Below are 27,568 nucleotides of genomic sequence, written 5' to 3'. Positions count from 1 at the left end.
TAGAAAATATCATCTGAGTGAGGTAACCCCATCACAGAAAAACACACACGGTATGCACTCACTGATACAAGGATATTAACCCAAAAGCTTGAATTACCCGATACAATCCACAGATCACATGAAGCTCAAGAAGGATGACCAAAGTGTTGATGCTTCAGTCCTTCTTAAAAGGGGGAGCAAGAATATTCATAGGAGGAGATATGGAGGCAAAGTGTGGAGCAGAGATGGAAGGGAATGGCTATTCAGAGACTGATCTAATCTTAGGGAGGGTAAAAGGAAAGAACTCTGTGTGACTATTCTGAAATACGGAAGGCGGGGGAGTGTCATGAAATTAAGAGTCTGAAAAAATTAGAGAAAAGCAAGCAGAAACTGTCAGCCACCAGCATTTCTTGGAACTTCAGCAGCAGGAGGATGGAAGGACGAATAGCAGTGGCTTCACATAGAATGGAGATCTCATCCAGCTTGCTGTTCCTGAGCCACCTAATAGTGCTCACCTATGGTAAGGCAGCACACTGATACCTGACTACCTCTTCTCCCTCTGGATGTGAGTGTTGACGTTGAGTTTTTACCACGAAAGCTTTTTTCCCATGGGCAGTCATATTTACCTGCAATTCTGAAGGCTTTCTGAATGTTGGGCAGAGAGAGGGAAGTCACTAAAGTCTGGAAAAAGTTCCAGAAGCTTCCTTGGGTAGAGTTTTCCTTTTGGAAAGTATCCACATGACTTTCCAGTATTTGGGGGATGGCAAAGGACCCCAATGTCATGCAAACCTCCCATATTCTCCTTTTCCCTTAAAATTCCATAATTATAACTAACTTCCCATTTCCAACCTTTGATTCTTGCTACAATATATACCACTCCAAGGAATAAATGTTGTTGAATAAATAGATATGACTTTAGAAGTAATCTGTAGCCAGGGATGGTTGGGCACATCTTTAATTCTAGCTGTTGGGTGGTAGAGGCACTCTGATCTCTGTGAGCTCAAGGGCTTTTTTGTCTACATAGAAAGCTCCAGAATATTTAGAGCTACATGATGAGACTCAGTTTGTAAATACATAGATAAAAGTAACATGGACCTCTGATTAGAATCATTTGCAAGTGCTCAGCACTTGCTGTTCAAATACTTTTAGACATTTACTGATCTCCATCCTATTCTAGGACTTCTTATGATCAACCCAGAACACATATTATTCCTTTTTCTATGTCATCATTTCAAACATCTGAAGAATGGAAGAAACTGTGTCCCCTTAACTCATTTATCTAAGCTAAACATCTCTAGCTTCTTCAACTAAAGGATGTGATATATTACTAGCTGCTGGGATAACTCACTTCCCTGTGGATGTAGTAGCCCAGTTGTAGAGTCTGTTTGCAAGAATCTAATTCTACATACATAGCCCAGCAGCGTCTTGGCTATCTCATAATAGCATTATTTCTGTGATTCTTCCTCCACACTCATTTACTATTCAAGAAAATTAAATGCCTTTTAAGTACATAAGACTCAGTGTAAGGTAAAGGGGGTTCTTGCTTAGTTTCTGCTTGCTTCACCTTCCTGCAGGGTGTCACTGGCTCCAACATAATTTGAAGTATTTAGCAATGATGAGATATGTTTATTTGCTGATTTTTACTGAAGTTGGCCTCTCGGATGGTTAAAATATGCCATGGATGTTCCAAGCGTTCCTGATGAGGCAAAGACCATAGATTCAACTTCAGTATCCTCATCAGTAGATGTTTAGGTACTTAGCAGTGTATCCCGGAAGTTGGATAACATAACCTCACTCCATGTACAAGGCATCATATTTTACCTGCTTAACTGAAATATGTGCTAAATAAAAAGGATTAAGTCAGTGATACCTACATTTTGAAACTATATCTACCAGGAAAGACGTTGCCTAAATACAGCCCCTAGCCCCAGTTGAATAAAATACAAAATCATCAAGATATGAGCTTACATATGAAAAATTCTAATGCAGTGGGCCTCCATTCTCTTTTTGCCTCTGGGCTCCACCCGAACTCCTTAGCCCATCAAGAAACAATGTTCTTTGTTTCCACCACACAATAACTAGCACAACCAGCACAAGAGAGTTACTCAGGTTCTTTTCTTTTCCAAAATCTTTTCCCCTCAGGAGATCATTTTTCAATATCTTTTATAAGAACCAAAATAAATGGAAAAAAAACAAAGAGAAATAAGGATAAAAATCAGCTAGCCTTGCTTGCCAAGTACATGTTTCAAATCTAATAGCTAGTGGTTTGGTTAAATAAGAATATACATCTGGGATTTTTGCTTCCCCCTTTATTTCACCTTTAGAGTCTTCTTTTGCTCATCTCTTTCGCCCTGCCAGAAAAGAACTTGATTTTATGTCCCAATCACGGAGCCTTTCTCTTGAATGAGTCTGTTTCAAGCAGCAGCAAGCTGCACAGAATGAAGTACTTCAGTTTCCACTATTCACCATTCTTCCTACAGTTCATTTGAAAATAGTAAAAGAAAATATTATATATATGTATATATACATATATATATATTATATTGTAGAATTCCTAAAGATTAGTCTATTTTAACTCTCAACGTAACATTTAGGGGAAAATGAATCCTTCATGGTGGAAGTGATTTACTGAGGGTCACCTCCTAGCAAGACAGTGACATAGAAGGAGCTTGAAAGCACTATAGCTAAAGAGTGTTAAAGTCTTTGTCCTGGAGACTGACACACGTTGATGGGAAAGTTAACAGACCAGAAGAGCACAGGGATGAAGAGTGTGATTGAAGAAAGGGTGTTTCCCAGAAACCTACTGAGCCTGTTACTCATATCCTCACTCTGGTGAACATCTTGTCTAGGTTTACTTTGACTTTGTTTCCTGTCTTTAGGCCATCCCGTCCTAAAAACACCAGAGCGTGTGACAGGAACCTGGAAAGGAGATGTGAAGATTCAGTGCATCTATGATCCCCTGACAGGCTACAGAGAAGTTTTGGTGAAATGGCTGGTACAACGTGGCTCTGACCATGTCACCATCTTCTTACGTGACTTCTCTGGAGACCATGTTCAGCAGGCAAAATACAGAGGCCGCCTGAAAGTGAGCCACAAAGTTCCAGGGGATGTGTCTCTCCAACTGAATAACCTTCAGATGGATGACAGGAATCACTACACATGTGAGGTCACCTGGCAGACTCCTGATGGAGACCAAGTAAGGAGAGATAAGATCACTGAGCTTCGTGTTCAGAAATGTAAGTCACTGTGAGAGTAGAAATGCATCGGTATGCAAAGACGCAGTAGAAATTGCGTGACCTTGGTACATATGTTCTCTGTAACTCTACTTGCTAATCACAGGCACCTTGAAGTAAGCACCTCATTAGAAATTTAAACTATTGGAAAATACAATTGCATTGCCTTTTAAAATGCCATCTACTGCTCCTATATTCGCTTAAGACTTTTTAAGGGATGTAGCTCAAACCAACTGTTCTTCCCAATTTACCACAAAACTTTGCAAACAGAAAAGAGCATTATCATCTACATAACAAAAACCTAAACACTGTCCACTTATACCCAACCATATAAAATTTTCTGCAGGAGCTGACCCTGCTGCCCATTCCGTTCTCTTTCTTTTAATCACTGTACTTGGGTTTTCTTATAGTTTGTCTGCATGACTATTCCTACATTACTTTGTTGTCTCTTTTATTCAGTGCTCTTATTCAATGTTCTCAAAGTTCATATTACTGCTGTTGTTCATCTAGAGTAAAGGACTTGGTTCACTTAACTCAGCTTGAATATTTTCATTTCTAATCTTCCAGTCCACAGGTTGTCTCTTTCTTCTCCCTTTAGTTATTTCTTTTCCAATACAGATAGATAATTTTTAGTTGCAATACCAATGAGATTTTAGTGGGTTTTTTTCTATGTGTTTTTGAGGTTGTTACCAGAAAATCATTGCCTCTACTCATATATCTAAGCATTTCCCTATGCTTATTTCTAATATATTCGGAGTTCCCAATCTCATATTAAAGTTCTTAATCCACTTTGATTGATTTTTACACAGGGTAATAGAGGTCAGGTTTGAATATTAGAGGTCAGGTTTGAATATTAGTGATATCCACTTTCCCCAGCACCATTTATTGAAAAAGGCTATGGCTTGTCTGATGTGATTTTGTACATTTACAAGTAATTACTTGGTTTTACACATATTAGTTTATTTCCAGGACTCTGTTTTACTGACCTGAGTCTTTTTATAACAGTATTGTGCTGCTTTTGCTTATTATATTTCTGTGGTATGTTCTGAAATCAGAAAGTGTAATGACTTCAGCCTTCTATGATAACTGCACATCTAAATACTTTAGACATCTCAAAATTACATTTGTATAATTACTCTTTAGTTGTAAGTGTAAATTATTTATTTGGAACACTATAGTCTTATGATATATATATATATATATATATGATATATATATATATCATAATGTGTGCTTATGTTAGTGCTGGAAGCCAAAACCAGGTCCTCTGTGAGAGCAAAAAGAACTCTTAACCACTGAGCCAACCCTCCAGGCCTTACTTGTAGGTTTATTTTATTCAGTTGGAAAGGATGCTTATTATTCCAGATAGTTTTAAATTTTACTGGGATTTGTTTTATACATAGAATATGGTCTTTTTCAGGTAACGTTCCATGTGTAGTTGATAATACCATGTACTTTGCTATTGTTATATCAAATGTTCTATATGTGCCACTGGTGGATAACAATGTTGTTCAAAGTTTGACCCTCTTTCTCATTGTTATAAACATCATTTAGAGTGGGATATTGAATTGAAATAATTAGCAGTTAATTAACTATGTCTCCCTCCTATTCTATTAATAACTTCTTCATGAACTTTGGGGGCTGTATTATTACCAGCATATGCTTACAAGCAAGTTTTCTCCTTTAAAAAAAATTTAGGATTAGGAATTGTTCTTTGTACCTAATCAAGTGTTTTTCTCAAATTTAATTTGTCTTATATCAGTATAGTCATCCTATGTATTGTCTAAGGACTGCATGGTATGGTTTTTGACATTCTTTACTTTAAAACATCTTTTTCTTTTGAGCACTAAGCAAGAATATTGTATAGCTAGATAAGATAATCTGACACTCTGCTTTTATTTTTTTTTTTTTTTTTTTTGAAATTTTTGAGCTGGGGACCAACAGGGCCTTGCGCTTCCAGGCAAGCGCCTACCATGAGCCAAAACCCCAACCCTGACACTGCTTTTAAATCAGAAATTTTCTACTTATATTTAAACTAAGTATTAACAAACTAGAATATTCTCTACAATTTTTATTTGTAATCTTTATTCTTTATATTTATTTCTTTTTTCCTCCATTGCTTCTACCTTGGCTGTTTAATAGATAATTTCTAGTATATATAGTTCAATTATTGTTTAGTTTGTTAAAGCGTTAGCTAGGTTTTTTTCTTTGTTTTTTCCTTTTTATTGGATATTTTCTATTTTTTTTAGCTGATTTAAAAGAACTTTAATTTTTTCCATCTTTATTAAATTGGGTATTTCTTATTTACATTTCAATTGTTATTCCCTTTCCCCGTTTCCATGCCAACATCCCCCTAACCCCTCACCCTCCCATTCTATATGGGTGTTCCCCTCCCAATCTTTCCCCCAATACTGCCCTCGCCCCCAAGAATCCCGTTCACTGGGGGTTCAGTCTTGGCAGGACCAAGGGCTTCCCCTTCCACTGGTGCTCTTACTAGGCTATTTATTGCTACCTATGAGGTTGGAGCCCAGGGTCAGTCCATGTATAGTCTTTGGGTAATGGCTTAGTCCCTGGAAGTTCTGGTTGGTTGGCATTGTTGTGCATATGGGGGTCTCAAGCCCCTTCAACTCTTTCAGTCCTTTCTCTGATTCTTTCAACAGGGGTCCCTTCTCAGTTCAGTGGTTTGCTGCTGGCATTCGCCTATGTATTTGCCATACTCTGGCTGTGTCTCTCAGGAGGGATCTACATCCAGTTCCTGTCAGCCTGCACTTCTTTGCTTCATCCATCTTATCTAGTTTGGTGGCTGTAAATGTAGGGACCAAATGTGGGGCAGGCTCTGAAGGGATGTTCCTTCAGCCTCTGTTCTAAACTTTGCCTCCCTATTCCCTCCCAAGTGCATTCTTGTTTCCCTTTTAAAGAAGGAGTGAAGAATTTGCATTTTGGTCATCTTCTCGAGTTTCATGTGTTCTGTGCATCTAGGGTAATTCAAGCATTTGGACTAATATCCACTTATCAATGAGTGCATACTATGTGGGTTTTTCTGTGATTGGGTTACCTCACTCAGGGTGATATTTTCCAGTTCCATCCATTTGCCTATGAATTTCATAAAGTCATTGTTTTTGATAGCTGAGTAGTATTCCATTGTGTAGGTGTACCATATTTTCTGTATCCATTCCTCTGTTGAAGGGCATCTGGGTTCTTTCTAGCTTCTGGCTATTATAAATAAGGATGCTATGAACATAGTGGAGCATGTGTCTTTTTTATATGTTGGGGCATCTTTTGGGTATATGCCCAGGAGAGGTATAGCTGGATCCTCAGGCAGTTCAATGTCCAATTTTCTGAGGAACCTCCAGACAGATTTCCAGAATGGTTGTACCAGTCTGCAATCCCACCAACAATGGAGGAGTGTTCCTCTTTCTCCACATCCTCGCCAGCATCTGCTGTCACTGGAGTTTTTTTTATCTTAGCCATTCTGACTGGTGTGAGTTGGAATCTCAGGGTTGTTTTGATTTGCATTTCCCTTATGATTAAAGATGTTGAACATTTCTTTAGGTGCTTGTCAGCTATTCGGCATTCCTCAGCTGTGAATCCTTTGTTTAGCTCTGAACCCATTTTTTTTTTTACTGATTTAATTTGCAATGCCTTGAGAAATCACAATTTTTTTTTTTCTTTTTTTTTTTTTTCTTTTTTTTTTTATTATTAATTTGAGTATTTTTATGTACATTTTTGTTATTCCCGGTTTCCAGGCAAACATCCCCTTCCCTCCCCCTTCCTTATGGGTGTTCTCCCCACTCCTCCCCCATTGCCGCCCCCCCCAAGTCTAGTTCACTGGGGTTCAGTCTTAGCAGGACCCAGGGCTTCCCTTCCACTGGTGCTCTACTAGGATATTCATTGCTACCTATGAGGTCAGAGTCCAGGGTCAGTCCATGTATAGTCTTTAGGTAGTGGCTTAGTCCCTGGGAAGTTCTGGTTGCTTGCTATTGTTGTACATATATGGGGTCTCAAGCCCTTCAAGCTCTTTCCAGTTCTTTTCTCTGATTCCTTCAACGGGGGGTCCTGCTCTCAGTTCAGTGGTTTGGTTGCTGGCATTCGCCTTTGTATTTGCTGTATTCTGGCTGTGTCTCTCTAGGAGATCTACATCCTGCTCCTGTCGGTCTGCACTTCTTTTTGCTTCATCCATCTTGTCTAATTGGGTGGCTGTATGTATGGGCCATGGGGGCAGGCTCTGAATGGGTGTCCTTCAGTCTCTGTTTTAATTTTGCCTCTCTCTTCCTGCCAAGGGTATTCTTGTTCCTTTTAAAGAAGGAGGAAGTATTCACATTTTGATCATCCGTCTTGAGTTTCATTTGGTTCTAGGTATCTAGGGGTATTCAAGCATTTGGGCTAATAGTACACTTATCAGTGAGTGCATACCATGTATGTCTTTCTGTGATTGGGTTAGCCTTACCAGGATGATATTTTCCAGTTCCAACCATTTGCCTAACAATTTCATATAAAGTCGTTGTTTTTGATAGCTGAGTAATATTACATTGTGTAGATGTACCACATTTTCTGTATCCATTCCTCTGTTGAAGGGCATCTGGGTTCTTTCCAGCTTCTGGCTATTATAAATAAGGCTGCGATGAACATAGTGGAGCACGTGTCTTTTTTATATGTTAGGGCATCTTTTGGGTATATGACCAAGAGAGGTATAGCTGGATCCTCAGGCAGCTGAACCCCATTTTTAATAGGGTTATTTGTTTCCCTGAAGTCTAACTTCATGAGTTGTTTGTATATTTTGGATATAAGCCCTCTATCTGTTGTAGGCTTGGTAAAGATCTTTTCCCAATCTGTTTGTTGCCATTTTGTCCTAACCACAGTGTCCTTTGCCTTACAGAAGCTTTGTAGTTTTATGAGATCCCATTTGCCAATTCTTGATCTTAGAGCATAAGCCATTGGTGTTTTGTTCAGGAAATTTTCTCCAGTACCCACGTGTTCGAGATTCTTCCCCTCTTTTCCTTCTATTAGTTTGAGTGTATCTGATTTGATGTGGAGGTCCTTGATCCACTTGGACTTTACAGGGTGATAAGAATGGATGGATCTGCATTCTTCTACATGCTGACCTCCAATTGAACCAGCACCATTTGCTGCAAATGCTATCTTTTTCCATTGGATGCTTTTGGCTCTTTTCTCAAAAATCAAGGGATCATAGGTGTGTGGGTTCATTTCTGGGTCTTCAATTCTGTTCCACTGGTCTATCTTCCTGTCTCTGTTCCAATAACATACAGTTTTTATCACTATTGCTCTGTAATACTGCTTGAGATCAGGGGTAGTGATTTCCCCGGAAGTTATTTATTATTGAGGATAGTTTTAGCTATCCTGGGTTTTTTGTAATTCCAGATGAATTTGCAAATTGGTCTTTCTAACTCTATGAAGAAATGAGTTGGAATTTTGATGGGGATTGCATTGAATCTGTAGATTGCTTTTGGAAAAATGGCCATTTTTACTATATTAATCCTGTCAATCAATTACCATGGGAGGTCTTTCCATCTTCTGAGATCTTCCTCAATTTCTTTCTTCAGAGGCTTGAAGTTCTTATCATACAGATCTTTCACTTGCTTGGTTAAAGTCCCACTGCAGTATTTTTTATTATTTGGGACTATTATATTAGGGTGTCATCTCCCTAATGTCTTTCTCAGCTTGTCTCTCTTTTGTGTAGAGGAAGGCTACTGATTTATTTGAGTTAATTTTATACCCAGCCACTTTGATGAAGGTGTATAACAGGTTTAGCAGTTCTCTGGTGGAAATTTTGAATCACTTAAATATACTATATCATCTGCAAATAGTGATATTTTGACTTCTTCTTTCCAATCTGTATCCATTTGATTTCTTTTTTGTTGTCTGATTGCATTTGGCTAGAACTATATTGAAGAACTATATTGAATAAGGGAGAGTGGGCTTGTCTAGTCCCTGATTTTAGTGGATTGGTTCAAGTTTTCTCCATTTAGTTTAATGTTAGCACTGGTTTGCTGTATATGACTTTTACTAGGTTTAGGTATGGACCTTGAATTATTGTTCTTTCCAGAACTTTTATCATGAAAGGGTGTTGAATTTTGTCAAATGCTTTCTCAGCATCTAATGAAATGATCATGTGGTTTTTGTCTTTCAGTTTGTTTAGATACTGGATTATATTGATGGTTTTATATATATTAAACCATCCATGCATCCCTGAATGAAGCCTACTTATCATGGTGGATGATTGTTTTGATGTGCTCTTGATTTGGCCAGAATTTTATTGAGTATTTTGTACCGATATTCATATTTAAATTGGTCTGAAGTTCTCTTTTGTTGGGTCTTTTTTGTGGTTTAGGTATAAGAGTAATTGTGGCTTCATAGAAGGAATTTGGTAGTGCTCCATCTGTGGAATAGTTTGGATAATATTGGTATGAGGTCTTCTATGAAGGTCTTATAGAATTCTGCACTAAACCCGTCTGGACCTGGGCTCTTTTTGGTTGGGAGACCTTTAATGACTGCTTCTATTTCCTTAGGAGTTATGGGGTTGTTTAACTGGTTTATCTGTTCCTGATTTAACTTCGGTACCCGGTATCTGTCTAGGAAATTGTCCATTTCCTGCATATTTTCAAGTTTGTTGAATATAGGCTTTTATAGTAAGATCTGATGATTTTTTGAATTTCCTCTGAATCTGTAGTTATGTCTCCCTTTTCATTTCTGATTTTGTTAATTTGGATACACTCTCTGTGTCCTCTCGTTAGTCTGGCTAAGGGTTTATCTATCTTGTTGATTTTCTCAAAGAACCAACTTTTGGTTCTGTTGATTCTTTCTATGGTCCTTTTTGTTTCTACTTGGTTGATTTCAGCTCTGAGTTTCATTATTTCCTGCCTTCTACTCCTCCTGGGTGTATTTGCTTCTTTTTGTTCTAGAGCTTTTAGGTGTGCTGTCAAGTTGCTGACATATGCTCTCTCCCGTTTTTTCTGCAGGCACTCAGAGCTATGAGTTTTCCTCTTTAGCTCAGCTTTCATTGTGTCCCATAAGTTTGGGTATGTTAAATTTCCATTTTCATTAAATTCTAAGAAGTCTTAATTTCTTTCTTTATTTCTTCCTTGACAGGTTATCATTGAGTAGAGCATTGTTCAATTTCCATATGGGGTTCTTCCCTTATTGTTATTGAAGACCAGCTTTGGCCGTGGTGGTCCCATAGGACGACTGGGATTATTTCATCTTTCTGTTGAGGCCTTTTTTATGACTGATTATATGGTCAATTTTGGAGAAAGTACCATGAGGTGGTGAGAAGAAGGGGTATATCCTTTTTGTTTTAGTGAGAATGTTCTATAAATATCTGTTAAGTCCATTTGGTTCATGACTTTCTTATCTGTTCACGCCCTGTTTAATTTCTGTTTCCATGATCTGTCCATTGATGAGAGGTGTTGAAACTTCCTTACTATTATTTGTGAGGTAATGTGTTTTGAGCTTTAGTAAGGTTTTTTTCCTATGTAGGTGCCTTGTATTTAGGCATAGATATTTAGGGATTGAGAGTTCATCTTGGTGGATTTTTCCTTGACGAATATGAAGTGTCCTTTCCTTATCTTTTTTGATGACTTTAGTTGAAAATTGATTTATTCGATATTAGAATGGCTACCCAGCTTGCTTCTTCCCACCATTTGCTTGAAAGAAAGTTTTCAGCCTTTCACCTGGAGGTAGTGTCTACCTTTGTCTCTGAGGTGTGTTTCCTTTATAGCAGCAAATGCAGGTCCCTCGTTGCATATCCAGTTTGTTAATCTATATCTTTTTATTGGGGAGTTGATGCCATTGATGTTGAGAGATATTAAGGAATAGTGATTATTGCTTCCTGTTATATTCATATTTGGAGGTGAGGTTAAAAGTTTGTGAGCTTTCTTCTTTGTTTGTTGCCAAGACAATTAGTTTTGCTTTTTTCTAGGTGTAGTTTGATTCTTTTGTGTTGGGCTTTACCATTTATTATCCTTTTAGGTTGGATTTGTAGAAAGATTATTGTAAATTTGGTTGTCATGGAATATCTTGGTTTTCCAACTCCTATGTTAATTGAGAGTTTTGCTGATGATATAAATCTGGGGCTGGTATTGTGTTCTCTTAGGTCTGTATGACATCTGTCCGTGATCTTCTGGTTTGCCAGTCTCAAAAGAGAAGATCAGTGTGATTTCTGGAGAATCAGTTTTACATGTTACTTAACTTTTCCCTCATTTTTGCTTTTAATATTCTTTCTTATTTTAGCTTTGGTGTTTTGACTATTATGTGATGGGAGGAGTTTCTTTTCTGGCCTGATCTATTTGGAGTTCTTAGGCTTCTTGTATGTTTATGGGCATCTCTTTCTTTAGGTTAGGGAAGTTTTCTTCTATGATTTTGATGAAGATATTTACTGGTCCTTTGAGTTGGGAGTCTTCACTCTCTTCTATACCTACTATCCTTAGGTTTGATCTTCTCATTGTGTCCTAGATTTCCTGTATGTTTTGGGCCATTAGCTTTTTCCATTTTACATTATCTTTGACTGTTGTGTCGATGATTTCTATGGAATCTTCTGCTCCTGAGATTCTCTCTTCTATGTCTTTTATTCTGTTGGTGATGCTTGTATCTACGGTTCCTTGTCTCTTTCTTTGGTTTTCTATATCTGGGGTTATCTCCATTTGTGCTTTCTTTATTGCTTCTATTTCCATTTTTAATTCCTTCACCTGTTTGATTGTGCTTTTCCTGTAATTCTTTTCAGGACTTTTTTGTATTTCCATAGTTTCTGTTTTTCTGCATTTCTAAGGGGTTCATATGCCTTTGAAGTCTCCACGCTTGATCAATGCAGATTTAAATCTAGACCTTTGCTTTCTCTGTGTGTGTTTGACATTCACTATTTGCTTTGGTGGGGTTTCATTCCATGCTTATGTATTCTTGGTTTTGTTGTTTGTCATGTGCTTTCTCTCACCATCAGTTGTCTCTGAGTTACCTGAAATTTGCTATTTCTAGTAGGGCTTAATCACCTTTTTGAAATGTGTCAAATGCTGTAGACCTGTTTTCCTGTTTCTTTCATTGTTATGGGAATAGAGGTTCTGCTTTCATGCGTGCAGTCATCCCTGTCTACTGGCTTTCAGCTGTTCCTGTGGGCGTGTGTCCTGAGTCCACCAGGCAGGTCACTTGGAGCAGAAAAGTTTGTCTTACCTCTGGTCTCAGGCCTGAAGTTGCTCCTCAGGGCTGGGTTTCAGCTCTCCATGAGAGCAGCAGCCAGAAGGGCCTGCCCCTACTTCTGGGTCCCTATGCACAGGGGACCCTGATGGTGCTAGGTGTTTTCCTCTAGAGTGAGAAATGTGGGCAGAGAATAGTCTCCTCTGGTTTCTCAGGCATGTCTGCCCCTCTGAAGGTCTAATGCTCCCTCCTATGGGATTTTGGGTGTGGCTGTTTGACCAGTCCCTTAAGATCTGTGCCCAGGGCTGGAGGGAGGTGGCTCAGGGGTTAAGAGCACTGGACTGCTCTTCCAGAGGACCTGAGTTCAATTCCCAGCAACCACATGGTGGCTCATAACCATCTGTAATGGGATCCGATCCCCTCTTCAGCTGTGTCTGAGGACAGCTACAGTGTACTCATACATAAAGTAAATATTTAAAAAAAAATTAGTGTCCAGTCTGGATCGCAGGGCTCCTGCAGCTTGAGTGCCCCTATCTTCCTGTTCCCAGAGGCCCTCTACAGTTTCCTGTTAGGCTAGGGATGTGGGCAAAGGTAGGCAGAAATGGTAGTCTCTCCTGCCCTGCAGTCTCAGGAGTGCCCACATGTCTGGGCAATGAGCTCTCTCTCCCACAGTGTTTGGGAGCAGGGAGCTGTGGGCCAGGATCAGCGAGGTTTGGGCGGTGCTGGCTAGTTTTATATCAACTTCATACAGTCTAGTCATTTTGTATGAGGGAACCTCAACTGAGAAAATGTCCCCAATAGAATAACCTGTGAAGCCTTTGGTGTATTTTTTTGATTGATGACTGATGTGAGAGGGCCCAATTCATCACAGATAGTACCAGCCCCTGAGTTGGTAGTCCTGAATGCTGTATGAAAGCATGTTGAGTAAGTAAGCAACATTTTTCTATGGCTTCTGCTTCAATTCATGCTTCTAGGTCCTAACATGACTTCTCTAGGTAATGTAAATAACCCTTTCTGCCCCAAGTTGCTTTAAGTCATGGGGCTTTATCACAGCAATATAAATCCTAACTAAGACATTTACTAAGTATTTTCATTATTTTTCTCTCAGTAGGATATCAATTCTTAACTTATTGGATTTATTACAATTTAATGTTATAATATACAAAAGATCATTTCTATTCAGCTCAAATTCTTTTTTATTAGATATTTTATTTATTTCCATTTCAAATGTCATCCCCTTTCCTGGTTTCCCCTCCAGAAACCCACTATTCCATCCTCCCTCCCCCTGCTTCTATGAGGGTGCTCCTCACCCACCCACCCACTCACTTTCACCTCCCTGCCCTGGCATTCCCTTACATTGGGGCATTGAGCCTTCACAGGACCAGGGGCCAATCCTCCCATTGTTGCCTGACAAAACCATCCTCTGCTACTTATGTGTCAGCTCAATTTCTTAACCTTTAATTCTACCATTACTTTAAGTTACACTTTAGTATATTATAATGGTATAAGTATTGATTTTTAATTATTATTTTGTAAAGTCTTTTTTGAAGTCAGATTACAAAGGTATGTTTAGACTCTACTTAGCTGTATAGTTATCTTTACTGGTGCTTTTTTATTTCTTCATATTAGTTTTGGATATCACCCACTGCCCCTTTATTTTAACTTAAAGAATGTCTTTTGACATTTCTTATGGGCCCTGTCTACTACAGAATATTCTCATGTTAGCTATTTATTTAAGGAATGTCTTAATTTTTTTTCATTTCATCTGGGGTTTGTATATGTTTTTAGATGGGGTTTTTTCTATATTGCCCAAACTAAATTCATATGTAGCTAGAACTACAAGTACATGTTCCTCTTACCTGTTTTTTTGTTTGTTTGATTGATTGATTGGTTGGTTGGTTGGTCGATAGTTCAGGTGATTTTTAAAAACTAATGTTGTGTACTCTTGTGTATTCATTGTCATGGGTAGCCACTAAACTCATTATTTGATTAATTTAGAGGTCAGATAATGACTGGTTAGAGATTTTCTTAATTTCCAGGAGCAAATAAATCATGTATTATTTACAGGGTATAATTTATTGGAGAATAATGTTGCTTGTTTAGCTAAGATATCAGTATACAGCCACTTTATAATTATGACACTCTTTTAATTTTCTGATAATATGAAACCTAAGGTTAACCATGTGTCCTTATGCCTTTCTTATATTTTTTCTGAATATATAAAAGACTTTATGAAAGGGTATGTCATACTTTACTGTGGGATATTGTCAGACTTTTCAAACTTCCTGGGGAATATCTATTTATGAGCACTTCCTTTCAAAATGGTTGGTTAGTATCTTCTTTTCACAAACTGATAGCCATTGTCTTAGGCATCTCTGTGATGAGCATTGTCCTTGCCATAGGGAAAGACATTTTACTATATGTACTAAATAAAACAAACTTTGAATTAATGGGGTTTTTTATTTTCAGAAAATCATTAAATAGGTCAAATAAAGATAGTATTTTTAGAATGAACTGCTTACTCTTGTATCTGGAATAGGGTATTAATTTTTATTACCTCTGAGGTAAGTTGAAATGCCACAAAGCTTCATGTTATTACAAAAAACAGTTGTTCCCTCTTTTGTAAATACACCATAAATTCCTATGTACTAATTTCCAAAATTCTTGGGAAAATGACAAAATTTTTCAGTTATGCCTTTATTTCTGTGAGGGGGTAAAATTTTTTGAAGTCATTACTTTAGCATTTTCCTTTGTTATACTTCTGAAGTGTTTATCAAGAATGAATCATTATAGTTTAGTTAAAATTCAGTGAAAATGAAAATACATTTCCTCTGCCAAATTTTCACCTCCTCTCCACTGTATGTTCTAGTATATTGAAAGTCTATGAGCTTATGAACCCAGACCTGGGGTGATATCCAATGAATAACGGCCAGTCAATAGCACTTGCCAGCATCACGAAGAGAGGGTTGAGAGGTCCAACCATGAACCTGACTATGTTTACCTAAAGTTCCAAATTTTTCTAATATCTTTATCTAAGGTTACTGGATTCCTTAACCAGGTTTCTTTTTCCTTACAGACCCCTATAAGCCACCTAAAATCACTACTGAAGCACTTACGACCATGCAATCCTCTTTGGAAGGTAAGTTATACAGGGGCTTTGTTATAGCAGTTCTTTAAAATGATGTATGAAAACTGAGGATATTAAATTCCACTCAATTTGAGCAAAGAGATTGCTGTCTTACTCGAGCAGGTCACAGTAGTAAAGACATGTAGCAAGGAGAGTGAAGAAGTAGAGTCATGAAGCAAAAAGAAAGCATCATGACTGTGTGACTATGGGTATATTATTTCTTTGTTTATCTATTTTCCACTGACCACCCTTACAGTAAGAAAGTTGAAATGTTGTACCTCATACATAGTATAGTATAGATCAATGATATGGCTAAATAGATACCCTGAAAGCCCAGAAGAGGTCTACAGCAAAGACATAAAGCCTTTTCCACCATCTCCTACCCTCACAGCTCTTCAGTGTGAGGGAGGTCTCTGACCTTGATTCTCTGTTTTCATAGCAACGACTATAACGAGTTCAACTTCTAACTTGACCACTAGTGTGACTCAAACACCTCAGGGGACCACTACTGTCCCAGGTAAGAATAACATTAGAAATTCTATCCTTCTACTTTGACTCTGAACATTGTGACTCATAAACTCTATGTGGAAATATTAAGGCATAAATGTCAAGCATAACATCAGATCATTTGGTAGGTAGGATAGAAAGAGAAAGATAAAGATAAAAGAATGAAAAAGTCAGATTGTGGTTAAAGAAAGAGTTAAATGTATTCTTAAGTTTGTTTCCTATCGCCATGGCAAAATACTTCTCAAGAACTGAAAAAAATGAACTAGGATTATGAACTCAGCTAGTTCTCCTAAGTAGACAGGTAATAGAATAGGTAAAGAGCAAAGCAGTCTCTCCTACCCACAACTTTAACTTTTGGACTAAAGATTTTACAGCAACTCACAGCTAATTTTTAGTTCTTCAAAAGTCTTAAAATATTTCCAAGTCAGAACTCAGGGATTAAATTCCCAGAAAATATTGTTCACTTCATCACAAACAGTCATATAATTTTGCAAATGGTATGCCTAAATTAATTCTTAAAATAATGAACCCCTTTCATAGTCTTGTAACCAATTGTTAGTTCTGGATATACTACAAAACATCTATGATTTCAGGTACCCATCAAGTATCTACTTTGATTATTCAGTGTGAAATAGTTTGATAACTATAGCTCATTGTTTCACGCTCTATCTTTATCATTGGATGCATACTTCTTTTTGTGATACTGGGTATTGAACTAGTGATCTCAAACATGCTAGCCAAATGCTCTATTAATAAATAAAATAAAAGGCACAACAGAATGCATCAGAAACAGATGAGACAGAAGAATGAATTTCAAGGATGGATGATAAGATAGAGAAAATAATACATAATGATATATACATAAAGAAAACATTAATGAATATGATTAAATATTTGAGAAATCATAGATACATTCAGGAGACCAAACCTAATAGTCCACACAATAAAAGAAGGAGCAGAAATAAGTTAAAAAGCTCAGAGAGAGTAAATATGCTTAGATACTATATTCAATGAAATTATAGCCAAGAATTTTCCAAACCTAGGGAATGAGATATACATCCAAATAAAGTACTAAGTAAAAGATGTACATGGAAAGTGCCACCTCACAGACCTCAATTTGAAATCTTGAGGCATAAATACCAAGCATATCATCAGATCATTCATCAGCAACACTAAAATCCAGGAGAACACAGAATGATATATTTTGGGCTCTGAAAATAATCACTGCCAACTGAGATAGGAGTAGTCAGCAAAGTTATATCCTAGACTTGATTGAAAATAAAAGCCCCTGAGACCAGGAAATGGGTTGGGGACAGTCCCTACATAAACATCCTAAGAGGGCAACATGCCCCCCCGAAGAACATTGTCTAAGGCTATAAAAGTGAAGCCAACATGGTATTGGATACCCCCAAGATGGTGGTGATGCTAGAGCCATGAAATATCTGCTAAGGAGAACAGCAGATACGAAGTAGTAACAGCACAAGAATGAAATGTCTGATGTAGGCAACAAAGCAGCAGTGGCAGAGTCAGATAACCCCTGTGGCACCAGAGGCAAGGCTACATGATTTGATGCTTGCCCTGCTGTGTTTTAGTCTTTGGTCCATTATTTTCTCACTATGCTCCGACTCCTCCCTTTTGGAATGGTAATATGTATTCTGTGCCATTTTATGTTTGAAGTTTGTGATATATTTTGATTTTACAAGAAACTGCAGTTAAAGAACTTTTCTTAAGTCTGAGAAGATGCTTTTAAGTAGTTTTGAGACTGTCTGAATTGTGATGCTTGTAAAGTTTGATAAGCAAAATTAATAATATTATGATGGGCCTTAAACCTATCAGGGTCAGACAGTAGAATGTGGTGGCTTGAATGTCAATGTCCCCCATAGGTTTATTTTGTGTGATTTTTGTCCCCAGTTGGTTCTAGAGAAATGGCATGGCTTTTCTGGAGGAAGTACACCACATTTAGAGTTTATAGCCTCAACCCAGTTCCAGATTCCTTTCTCTGCATTGAGTATGGTGTTGAAGGATGTGATCTTACAGCTTCCTCCTGCTGCAATGTCTGTGCTTGTTGCTCCCTGCTGTGCCTGTCTCTTATCCATCTGCAAACATAAGCCACATTAAACTCCTCCTGCTTCTGAGATTGCCTTTGGTCATGGTGTTTTATCACAGCAACAGAAAAATAACTATTAAAACAAGTCATATGTGCCTGGAAACTAATCTATTTTTTTTAAGTTTTCCAGAATTTTTATATCATCTAATGATCCTTCTAATTTCATTGAAGTCTCTTTTAATCTTTAATTTTATTAATTTAAAGCTTCTGTCTCTTCCTTTTGCTTTGCTTAGCCTAGGAGTTTATTAATCTTTATCTTAAAAACCAACTCTCTGGTTAATGCTATATATTGTTCTTTCATTCTTTGTTTCTTTATTCTTTATTTTGGTACCTAATATTTATTATTTCTTGTTATACACTGGGTTTAGGATTGACCTCTTGCTTCCCTAGAGCTTTAATGTATGTATTAGTTTTCTATTAAAAAGATGAAACATCATGGCCAAGCTAACTTACAGGATGAAAGTTTGAAATGACAGTTTTAATGGGTTGGAGTCCATGATAATAGAGTGGAACCAGTAGCACATAGCAGGCAGTTGAGAGCACATCAGTCCAAACACATACAAGAAAGCAAGAGGATAAACTGGAGGTGGCTTTTGAAACCTCAAAGCCCACCCCCAGCGGCATACCTCCTCCAACAGGAACACCCCTTCTAATATTCCCCAAACAGCACCCAACTGGAGAATAAGTATTCCTGGTCCCAATACTCATGGGGAACACCTCACTCAAGCCACCACAATCTACTCCTCAGCTTTAATAGTCTGTTGGCCTCATCATAACACAAAATTCATTGAGTACAATTTCCAAACTCCCCATAGCCTTGAATATTTAAAGGTTTAAAGTCTCTTCTGAGACGTAAGGCAATCTCTTAATTGTAATGCCCTATAAAATCAAAAAGCAATTACATCTAATATACAATAGTACATAATATAGATTACCATTATACTAGAAGAAATGGGGCAGAGTAATTAAATACTAGACCAAAGAAAGACTGAAACCCAGAAGGACAAATTCCAAAATTCTGTAACTCCATAGCTCTGTGTCTGATGTCAGGGGCTTGCATGGTTCTACCAATACACGAGTGTCTTTAGCAAAGAATAGTGAGGCAGAGCAAAGCAAACCAATGCTCCATTAGCAAAACATCCTTTCATGTACATGCCCCAGCAAATCAACCGATATATCTGGCTGGCCAAAGAAACCACAAGTTTCCACTTCAGAGGCTAATGAGACAGAAAAGCAAAGCAGGAGTGTGTGTGTGTGTGTGTGTGTGTGTGTGTGTGTGTGTGTGTGTGTGTGTGTGTGTGTGTGTGTGGTACGTTTGCATGTAGCATTGTATTATGTAAAAATTGTACTAATGCAAATGCTTGTCTGTATGTGCTCATATGGAGACAAAAGGTCTTCTTTAGATGTACCTTCTATTGTTCTCTACCTTATTTTTTGAGACAGAGTCTCTTATTGGCCTGTAGTTCACAATCTTGGCTAGACTGGCTGGCCAAGAAGCCTAGAGGATTCATGTGTCTCTGTCCCCAAACACTGTGGTTAAAGATTCTCCTAACTATGTCTGATTTTTATGTGGGTGATGGGATGTGAACTCTGGTGTTGCTTAAATACTAAGTTTATTAACCACTAAGCCATCTCCCTAACCCCCACCTTCAAAAAAACTAGTTTAAGGAAGGAGGTAAGGAGGAAGTATAAGACATGTGACATAAAATGGGAACTAGTAGAAGGAAGAGGATACAAGTGTCAAAGAAGACAGCAGGCAGTGGTGGAGAAAAAAAATCCAATCAAAACAAAATATGATGAATCTGTTATTTTGAATGCTGATTATAAAGTAAATTAAAGTAAAAAACAAAAAAAGATATTGGATATCATTCAATGTGTCATTTACAAGTTATGAGGAAACTAAATTCAGTGACACTTAATGATTTAACTGAATTTGCTGTATTAACTTTCCTTTGACTGATGTAAAACCTTACCTCAATTTCCGTATATAAAAATAACAGAAATATGTTATCATATACATATGGTAATCAAAAGTCTGACATAATTATTAGTGAGATAAAATCAGGTGCAAGGAGTACAATATTACTTCTGGAAGTTTCGTGAAAGGATCAATTCCCTGATACTTTCCACTATGCAGAAATTACCCACATTCCTTGGTTCATGACCTCTTTTATCTTTTTTCAAAATTAGCAGTATAATGGATTCAAATCTCCCTCTAATGCTTATCTTCTCTTGTATCTCCTATCTTCACTGTTAAATTGATCCTTATAATTACATTGAGCCCATCAGAATAATTAATAATAATCTCCCATTTAAACTGCAGATAGCTATTAACCTTAATTCTGCCTTTAACCTTAATTATTTTTTATATTACATACAATTCTGGAAATTGGAGTGCAAACACCTTTGTAGGAAGGACGATTATCTTGCCTTTGCGATTATACAGGAAGTAAAAAAGACTTAGAACTGGAATCTTTATACAGTATATTCCTTCAACTATTTCTATACCTGTATTAGTTACTTACCTCATTTCCACAATCAAGGACTTGATGGAAGCTGCTTAAGGAAGAAATGGTTTGTCTGGGCTCAGAGCTCAGAGGTTCAGTCTGTCATGTCAAGAAGTCATGGCAGGTTATCACATCAGATTCACAACCAGACAGCAGAGAATGCTGGTGTTCAGCTTGCTTGCTCTGGTTTATTCAGTTCATTATGCCAGGCTCTGGAAGAAGGGTGGCCACGGTTAAGATAATGCCAAGAGGCTTGTCTTCTCGATGCATCTAGATCCTAGATCCTTTCAGATTGACAGTATTAACTCTCAAGGTGCCCTAGATTTCTGAGTGGAAATATTTTTGAGAAAAGAGGAAGCTGGGAATTGGGCTGAGGAGTAGTATCAAGAAAAGTTTTTATGGCTTAAAGCCAGAATCACATGAATATAGCGTTTTTGAGAAGCTGGTGAGTCAGAATACTATTTTTTTTTCTTCTTAAGGCAAGGTAAAAGAAAGCTCCCGATCTTGGCCCCATGGAAAGCATGGAAATTTGGCTATAGCCAAACACACACACACACACACACACACACACACACACACACACACACACACACACACACACAGAAAAAGAAACCCAAGGGGTATTCAAGAAATTGTTCTGACATTGTATCTCTGATATTTATCTAGATTTTCTTTTTCTTTCTTTTTTTATTATTTTATTTACATCCCAGTCATTGCCCCCCTCCCGGTTTCCCCCTCCACGTTCCTCATCCCATTCCCCTCTTGCCTCCAGAGGTGCTCCCCCTTCCCCCAACTGGGGATCCTCTTCCTGGGACCTCAAGTCTCTCAAGGATTAAGGACACTGAGACAATCTCTGCTATATATGTGCCAGGGGCCTTGGGCCAGCATATGTATGCTGCCTGGTTGGTAGTTCACTCTCTGAGAGTTCACAATGGTTTGGATTACTGCTGCTCTTCCTTTGGGGTCACCCTCCTCCTCAATTTCTTCAATCCTTTCCCTAATTCAACCCTAGCAAGTTATGTATATCTTCTTTAAGGGCCTCTATTATATTGGATTTTAGGCCAGAATCTTGCTTTTCACGTATGTTAGGGTATCCAGGGCTTGCTGTGTTGGGGGAACTGCATTCTGATGGTGCTGACTTTCATTGGCTTCTGTCGCTTATGTTCTTGTGTTTGCCTCTCATCATCCGGTTATCTCTGGTGTTAACTGGCCTAGACGTCTTTGACTGGAACCTGCCTCCTTGGAAGTAGGTAGAGCTCTGTTACCTGAGTTGGATCTGGCCTCCTGTGAGGTAGGCAGTGCTCTCTCTTGTTGGAGGGGGAGGTCCTAGGAGACAGGCAGACTGTGAGGTGTGGAAGGGGAGCAGGTCCACCAATCTGGCCCAAGTCAAGGAGCAGACTAGAAGGAAGATGGATCTCAGGCAGAGGGGGTAGGTCTCAGGTCAGCTGGGCTTTGTGGGTGTCCCAGCTGGCATGGTATTTGGGCAGGAGTCCCACCTGTGTCCCTGTTTACAGCAGACCTCCTGAGAGACAGAAGGCTGTGGGATGTGGGAAGGTATCGGCCCACTGATTCCTTATCTATATTTTCTTAGGTGTATGAAATTTTGTTTTTCTCTGTTGCTTGCTCAGAACCTTGAGACACTCTAGGCTGATACGTAGAGTTTCCACAGGGCCCAACATTTATTCATTTATTTGGCTGCATTTTTAAATTAGTAAACTTTTACTGAAACATAGTATACAAATAATATATAGCTAGATTAATATTTAAAAATCTGAAAAGATGTGCATACATCACAACCACAATTCCTGCTGCCTAATCCTTACCAAAATATTCAGTCACTATTGCCATGTCTTATTTTAAGCTATTTTGTACTCTTACAAAGGAATAAAGTAATGCATTTCTGTACTAGAATTCTTTTTCTCTGGGTGTTGGTCAGAGTCAGTTGTGGTCTCATATGAATATATATATATACATATATATTATATGCAAATATGTTTCCATTGCTAGATAATTGGTGTATATATGTGTGTTTAACAATTTATGTATTTATTTTATTCTTGCATGTTAAATAAAAAACTTCCTATTTGGGCCATTATTAATAATTCTTGGATAAATAATATTGCATTACTGAGACCTGTAGCACTAGCTGTCCTGGAACCAACTATGAAGACCAGTCTGACCTCGAAGTCACAGAGATCTGCCTGCCTCTCCCTCCCAAATACCAAGTTTAAACATGTGAATCACAATTTCCACTTATCTTTGTAATTTAAAAAATACTGTATGGACATTCAATACTTTTATTGTAATTTCTTTATTCTTGATAATTTCATACATCTATAAAATGAAATATAACCATATACACCTTTCGTTTCCTTCTTCCAACTCCAACCAAATGCTCTACAACCTTCTTCCTCCTAACTTCTTGTCTTCTTCTTAGATAACCTACTAAATCCAATTAGTGCACGAGTTTAGGGACATCCAGTGGGGGTATGGGAAACCTCTCAGTGGGATCACAAGGAAAAAGGAATGAATGTCTCTCCACCAGAAGCTACCAACTGTCAGGAGCTCTTCAGTAAGGAGTGTGGCCTAAAGAGCATCTCTACCACCTATACAAGACTTTTGACTTGAACTTATGTCCATCTTGAGCAGGTGACCCCAGCTACTATAAATCCATGAATGCAATATCCCTTTCATGTCCATAAAACAGCATTTCACGATACTCGTCCTCATTACCTGGCTCTTAACCTTTCTGCATTCTCTTTCATGATGCTTTGTGACCTCCCTTCCTCCTCCCCATCTCTTTGTGATAATAAAGATATGCCAGTTTGCAATTAACACCCAGTCTCTTCTCAGCACTTTCACCAGTTATGCATCTCTGGATTGATTTCTGTCCAATGAAAATAAGCTTCTCGGGCTGGAGAGATGGCTCAATGGTTAGGAGTACTGATTGCTCTCCAGAGTTCCTGAGTTCAATTCCCAGCAACCACGTGGTGGCTCACAACCATCTGTAATGGGATCTGATGTCCTCTTCTGGTGTGTCTGAAAACAGCTACAGTGTACTCATATAAAATAAATAAATAAATAAACAAATAAATAAATAAATCTTTTTTAAAAAATAATCTTCTCTGTCCAATATTGAGAGAAGCCTATGTCTATGGGTATAAGTATAAATTTTCAAATAGCAAATTGAATATTTATAAAAACAAACAAAACAAGTTCTATTATAGGGTCTATGACAGTCCCAGCCATATATTTTGACCAGGATTACAGTAACAGGTATGATATTCCCTCCTGTGGAGCAGTTCTCGATTCCAATAAAAAAGCTGTTAGTTATCCTAAAACTACTATCATACCAGGGGCACATCTTGCCTGGTATGTTGGTATTATGACATGCAAGGTCCAGCAGTGAGTAAGACCAGTGATGGACATAATTTTTAGCCCAATAGCACTTAGTCTTATTTTATCTTTTAGGAGGGAAGCTGCCAATCTTTGCCATAATCTTGATCATCTGCTTTTGCTGCATAGTAGTTGTCACCATAGCTTTTATCATGTTCCGCCGCAGAACATTCCAAGGTAAGTGATAAGTAGGGAGAGTTGGTTTTTGCTTATTCATTCTTTCCAACATTACATTGGTCTGCATTCTGATGATCTTCTATGTCTAACTTTCCATTGGGCTCCAAGACCAGTTTTAGAGTAGTAAATAAAAAGAGATGGATGTTCCTTATCCCTGCAATGATGTAAGATAAAGTCCAGGGTACCCAACCCAGTACAACTCTCTTTGTAAGTCACCTTATAAGAATGCAAGAGAAGCATTCCTCAAGTTGCTTGCCATTTATATATGGATTTCCAGGTTGAAGTATAGAAGTTATCAATAACACACATAGCAGAAAGAATAATGATCCAAAATGTAAAGAAGAAAATATTGAACTAGAACTGAAGAGAAGAAGTCAAAGCTGGAACAATCAACAAAGTCCTTCAGAAGGTCTAAGTAGAACTAGGTCATATTATATGAAGACAATGTGTGAAGAGACAGTATTCTGGGAAAGTGAATCCACATGAGTGTAAGTACAAAGGCCTAAATTGCAAATCAGTGTGGATCATCGTAAAGAAAAATTCACATAGTTAAGTGATAATGAAATACAGGGGAGGATAAAAGTTTCTTTCTAATTATAACAGGCTTTTAATTCCAGTCTAAAGAATTTCTTCACTGGGCTCTGCAATGCTTCTAAGATTAATTTCATTGTTTTGATCAGGGAAACAGCCTGATAAAGGCACTATTGTCAAAGTTATTTACTGAGTATGGAAAACAGCGTTGAGGGAGATTGGAATGTTTGTTTCTAAGACTCCCTTCTCTTTAAGAGCGATAACTTCACTGCAGTAATTCAATTTAGTCTATAGTTACTAAAAATAATTTGAGAATTACAGATTCTGGGTATATAAAGGCAAAAAGAACGTATGTGGTGTACAGAATTTCCTAATCAGTGGGGAAGACAAAACATGGAAATGGAGGGTCTCATACTTTGCATTGTTAGCTTTCTTGTAATTTAGTACATGAAATTCCAGTTGTTACTCTGAAAGATTATAACAATCTAGAAGGCAGATTGAGGTATCAAGAAATGGCCGTCTTCCTTGTTGGGCACTAATGGGAGGAGAACTCCTTGGTCCTGCCAAGGCTGGACCCTCCAGTGTAAGGGAATGTCATGACAGGGGTGGGTGGTAGGGCGGAGGAACACCCTCATAGAAGAAGGGTGAGGGGGATGGGATAGGGGGTTTATGGACGGGAAACAGGGAAAGGGAGTAACATTTGAAATGTAAATAAAATATCCAATAAAAATTAAAAAAATAAATAAAATGATACAAATATTTTTCTTTAAAAAAGAAATGGCCATCTTTGTGCCAATCTAATCCTAGAATTAGAGGACAGTTTTCCACAGACATTAAGGAGCAAGGATTACTTAATTAGGGTCCTTTTAGTTTTAGATTTTATGTAGTTATATTTTATTAATTCAATGAAACATCGACTTTCCATATATGATATATATGAAACAACTGACCCCTTTCTTGAATAATAGGTGGGCATTAATGCACTGAAAATGTTTTGGGCTATGGTCCCTGGCACCGAACCAAAATCAGTGCATTTTACCTGGGCTGTGACTGGGCAATCAAGTTTCCCACAGAATTTTCTGAGAATCTTTGATAAAATTACTGGGTTAAAAGCAGGACTGGTGTTCTCCCTTTACCAACACCAAGCAATATCTTCAACCTGGTGTTTTGAGTCAGAAACGCCAAAGGGGATGGAAATCTAGCATGTATACCTTCCACTTCTCCGAAAAATCTACATCCCTGTATTTCAACTCATGACAAAAAAACCTCTTGACATGAAAAAGATGATACTTAGAATTCTCTTCTGTTCCCCCACGCCCAATCTTTGCACAGGTACTCAGGTTTCATGATTAGATCTTGTACACTCTCCATATAAGTTCTGACCTGAATCTTCCTTCTTTTCTAGAGTATGTCTATGAGGTGAGCAGGTAAGATACCGTTTCCTTTTCTAACTTATTAACTATTACCTGCCCTCAGTTCTGTTTGTCATTGGCTGAAAACCTGGAAATTAGTCCTAATAGAGTCTTTCGGGGTCAGAAAATATTTTATTCTCTCAAATAAATGTCCTTACATTGGATCAGTGAACACACAAGATGTTTTAGGTACACCAACTTTCTGTTCCCACAATCCCTGTCTAGCAGGATCCTGAGATTCTATGAATAAGAATGTTGGTGGTGGGATGCTAGAAAACCAGGATCTAAGCCCTAAGATCTTTCTCATGAGTAATTGGGTTTTGGTTCATAGGATGTATGCCAGGGAGACAAGCAACTCTGAAGAAACCACAAGAGTGACTACCATTGCAAATGCATACTTCAATAATGAACCAGATTCCCAGGCTCTGATCAATGACTACTCTGATGATCCTTGTCTCAGCCAGGAGTACCAAATAACAACCAGATCAACAATGACTATTCCTGCCTGCTGAACACAATTCCCAGAAACTAAGAAGTTCTTGTTACTGAAGAAAATAACATCTTCTAAAATAACCCCACTAAGTCAAGGTCTACTGGCATAATTGCCTGTGACTTATTCAGTTCTTGCCTTCAATGTAGCTTCTCCACAGCTTCCTCTCTTTCTAAGCAAGCTAAAGTATCTATATAGCCTGCCAATTCTGATGAATCCTGGGTTTCGCTAAGAAGATGCTATACGTACCTCAAGAAATCTAGCTTCTGGGTTTGGCCCAGGACACTTTTCGTTCTGGGGCCTTCACCACTCCTCTCCAAACATCAGAGAAATTTCCATAGCACTAGAGGTTCTTTAGAATGCCTCCAGGCACCACCAGAAAGAAGAAAAATGGGAATTTCAGTCCTACCAACTCAGGCAAATACTTGCATCCAGGATTACCCCCTTTCTCTAGGGCCAGACAACTTGTAATTGCTATTGCTATTGCTACGCTGTTAATCTAATGCACTTATATTCTTTTGATGTTAATAAATATTTAATCATGACAGCAACTTCAGTTATGTTGGACTTCTCTCAATACATGGTAGGACCGATCCAAAATTACTAAAATGAGATCCCTAGGAATATAGATCACACACTTTTCTGCCCTCTCTTTCTGTCTCTGTGTCTCTCTGTGTCTCTCTGTGTCTCTGTCAGTCTCTGTCTCTGTCTCTCTCTCTCTCTCTCTCTCTCTCTCTCTCTCTCTCTCTCTCTCTCTCTCTCTCTCTCTCTCTCTCTCTGTGTGTGTGTGTGTGTGTGTGTGTGTGTGTTTTACAAGAAATTTAACCTAGGGTTAACCAAGTATTTTCCCACTGAACTATACTATTGTACTTTTTTACTTTTTATCTTGATGAGATCATACTAGCCTATCCAGGCTTACCTTTATTCATCCTCTAAAGTAGGTAGGCTTTGAACTTGCCAC

The 27,568-nt window shown here is 38.1% G+C and overlaps 1 protein-coding gene across 1 annotated transcript; it reads left to right on the top strand.

Annotated features, from left to right (window-relative positions):
* The first annotated feature begins 404 nt into the window (after nucleotides 1–404).
* Vsig4 (V-set and immunoglobulin domain containing 4) lies at nucleotides 405–27,158 on the top strand. Its single transcript, XM_032890428.1, has 7 exons — nucleotides 405–499; nucleotides 2,859–3,215; nucleotides 15,430–15,492; nucleotides 15,920–15,997; nucleotides 24,073–24,174; nucleotides 26,111–26,132; nucleotides 26,449–27,158. The coding sequence occupies exons 1-7, from the start codon at nucleotides 412–414 to the stop codon at nucleotides 26,627–26,629; spliced, it is 891 nt and encodes a 296-aa protein (XP_032746319.1). The 5' UTR covers nucleotides 405–411; the 3' UTR covers nucleotides 26,630–27,158.
* Nucleotides 27,159–27,568: the final 410 nt, after the last annotated feature.

This window comes from Rattus rattus, chromosome X (assembly GCF_011064425.1).
Source record: "Rattus rattus isolate New Zealand chromosome X, Rrattus_CSIRO_v1, whole genome shotgun sequence".
Taxonomy (NCBI): Eukaryota; Metazoa; Chordata; class Mammalia; order Rodentia; family Muridae; genus Rattus; species Rattus rattus.
This window is presented reverse-complemented; position numbering and strand designations above follow the sequence as displayed.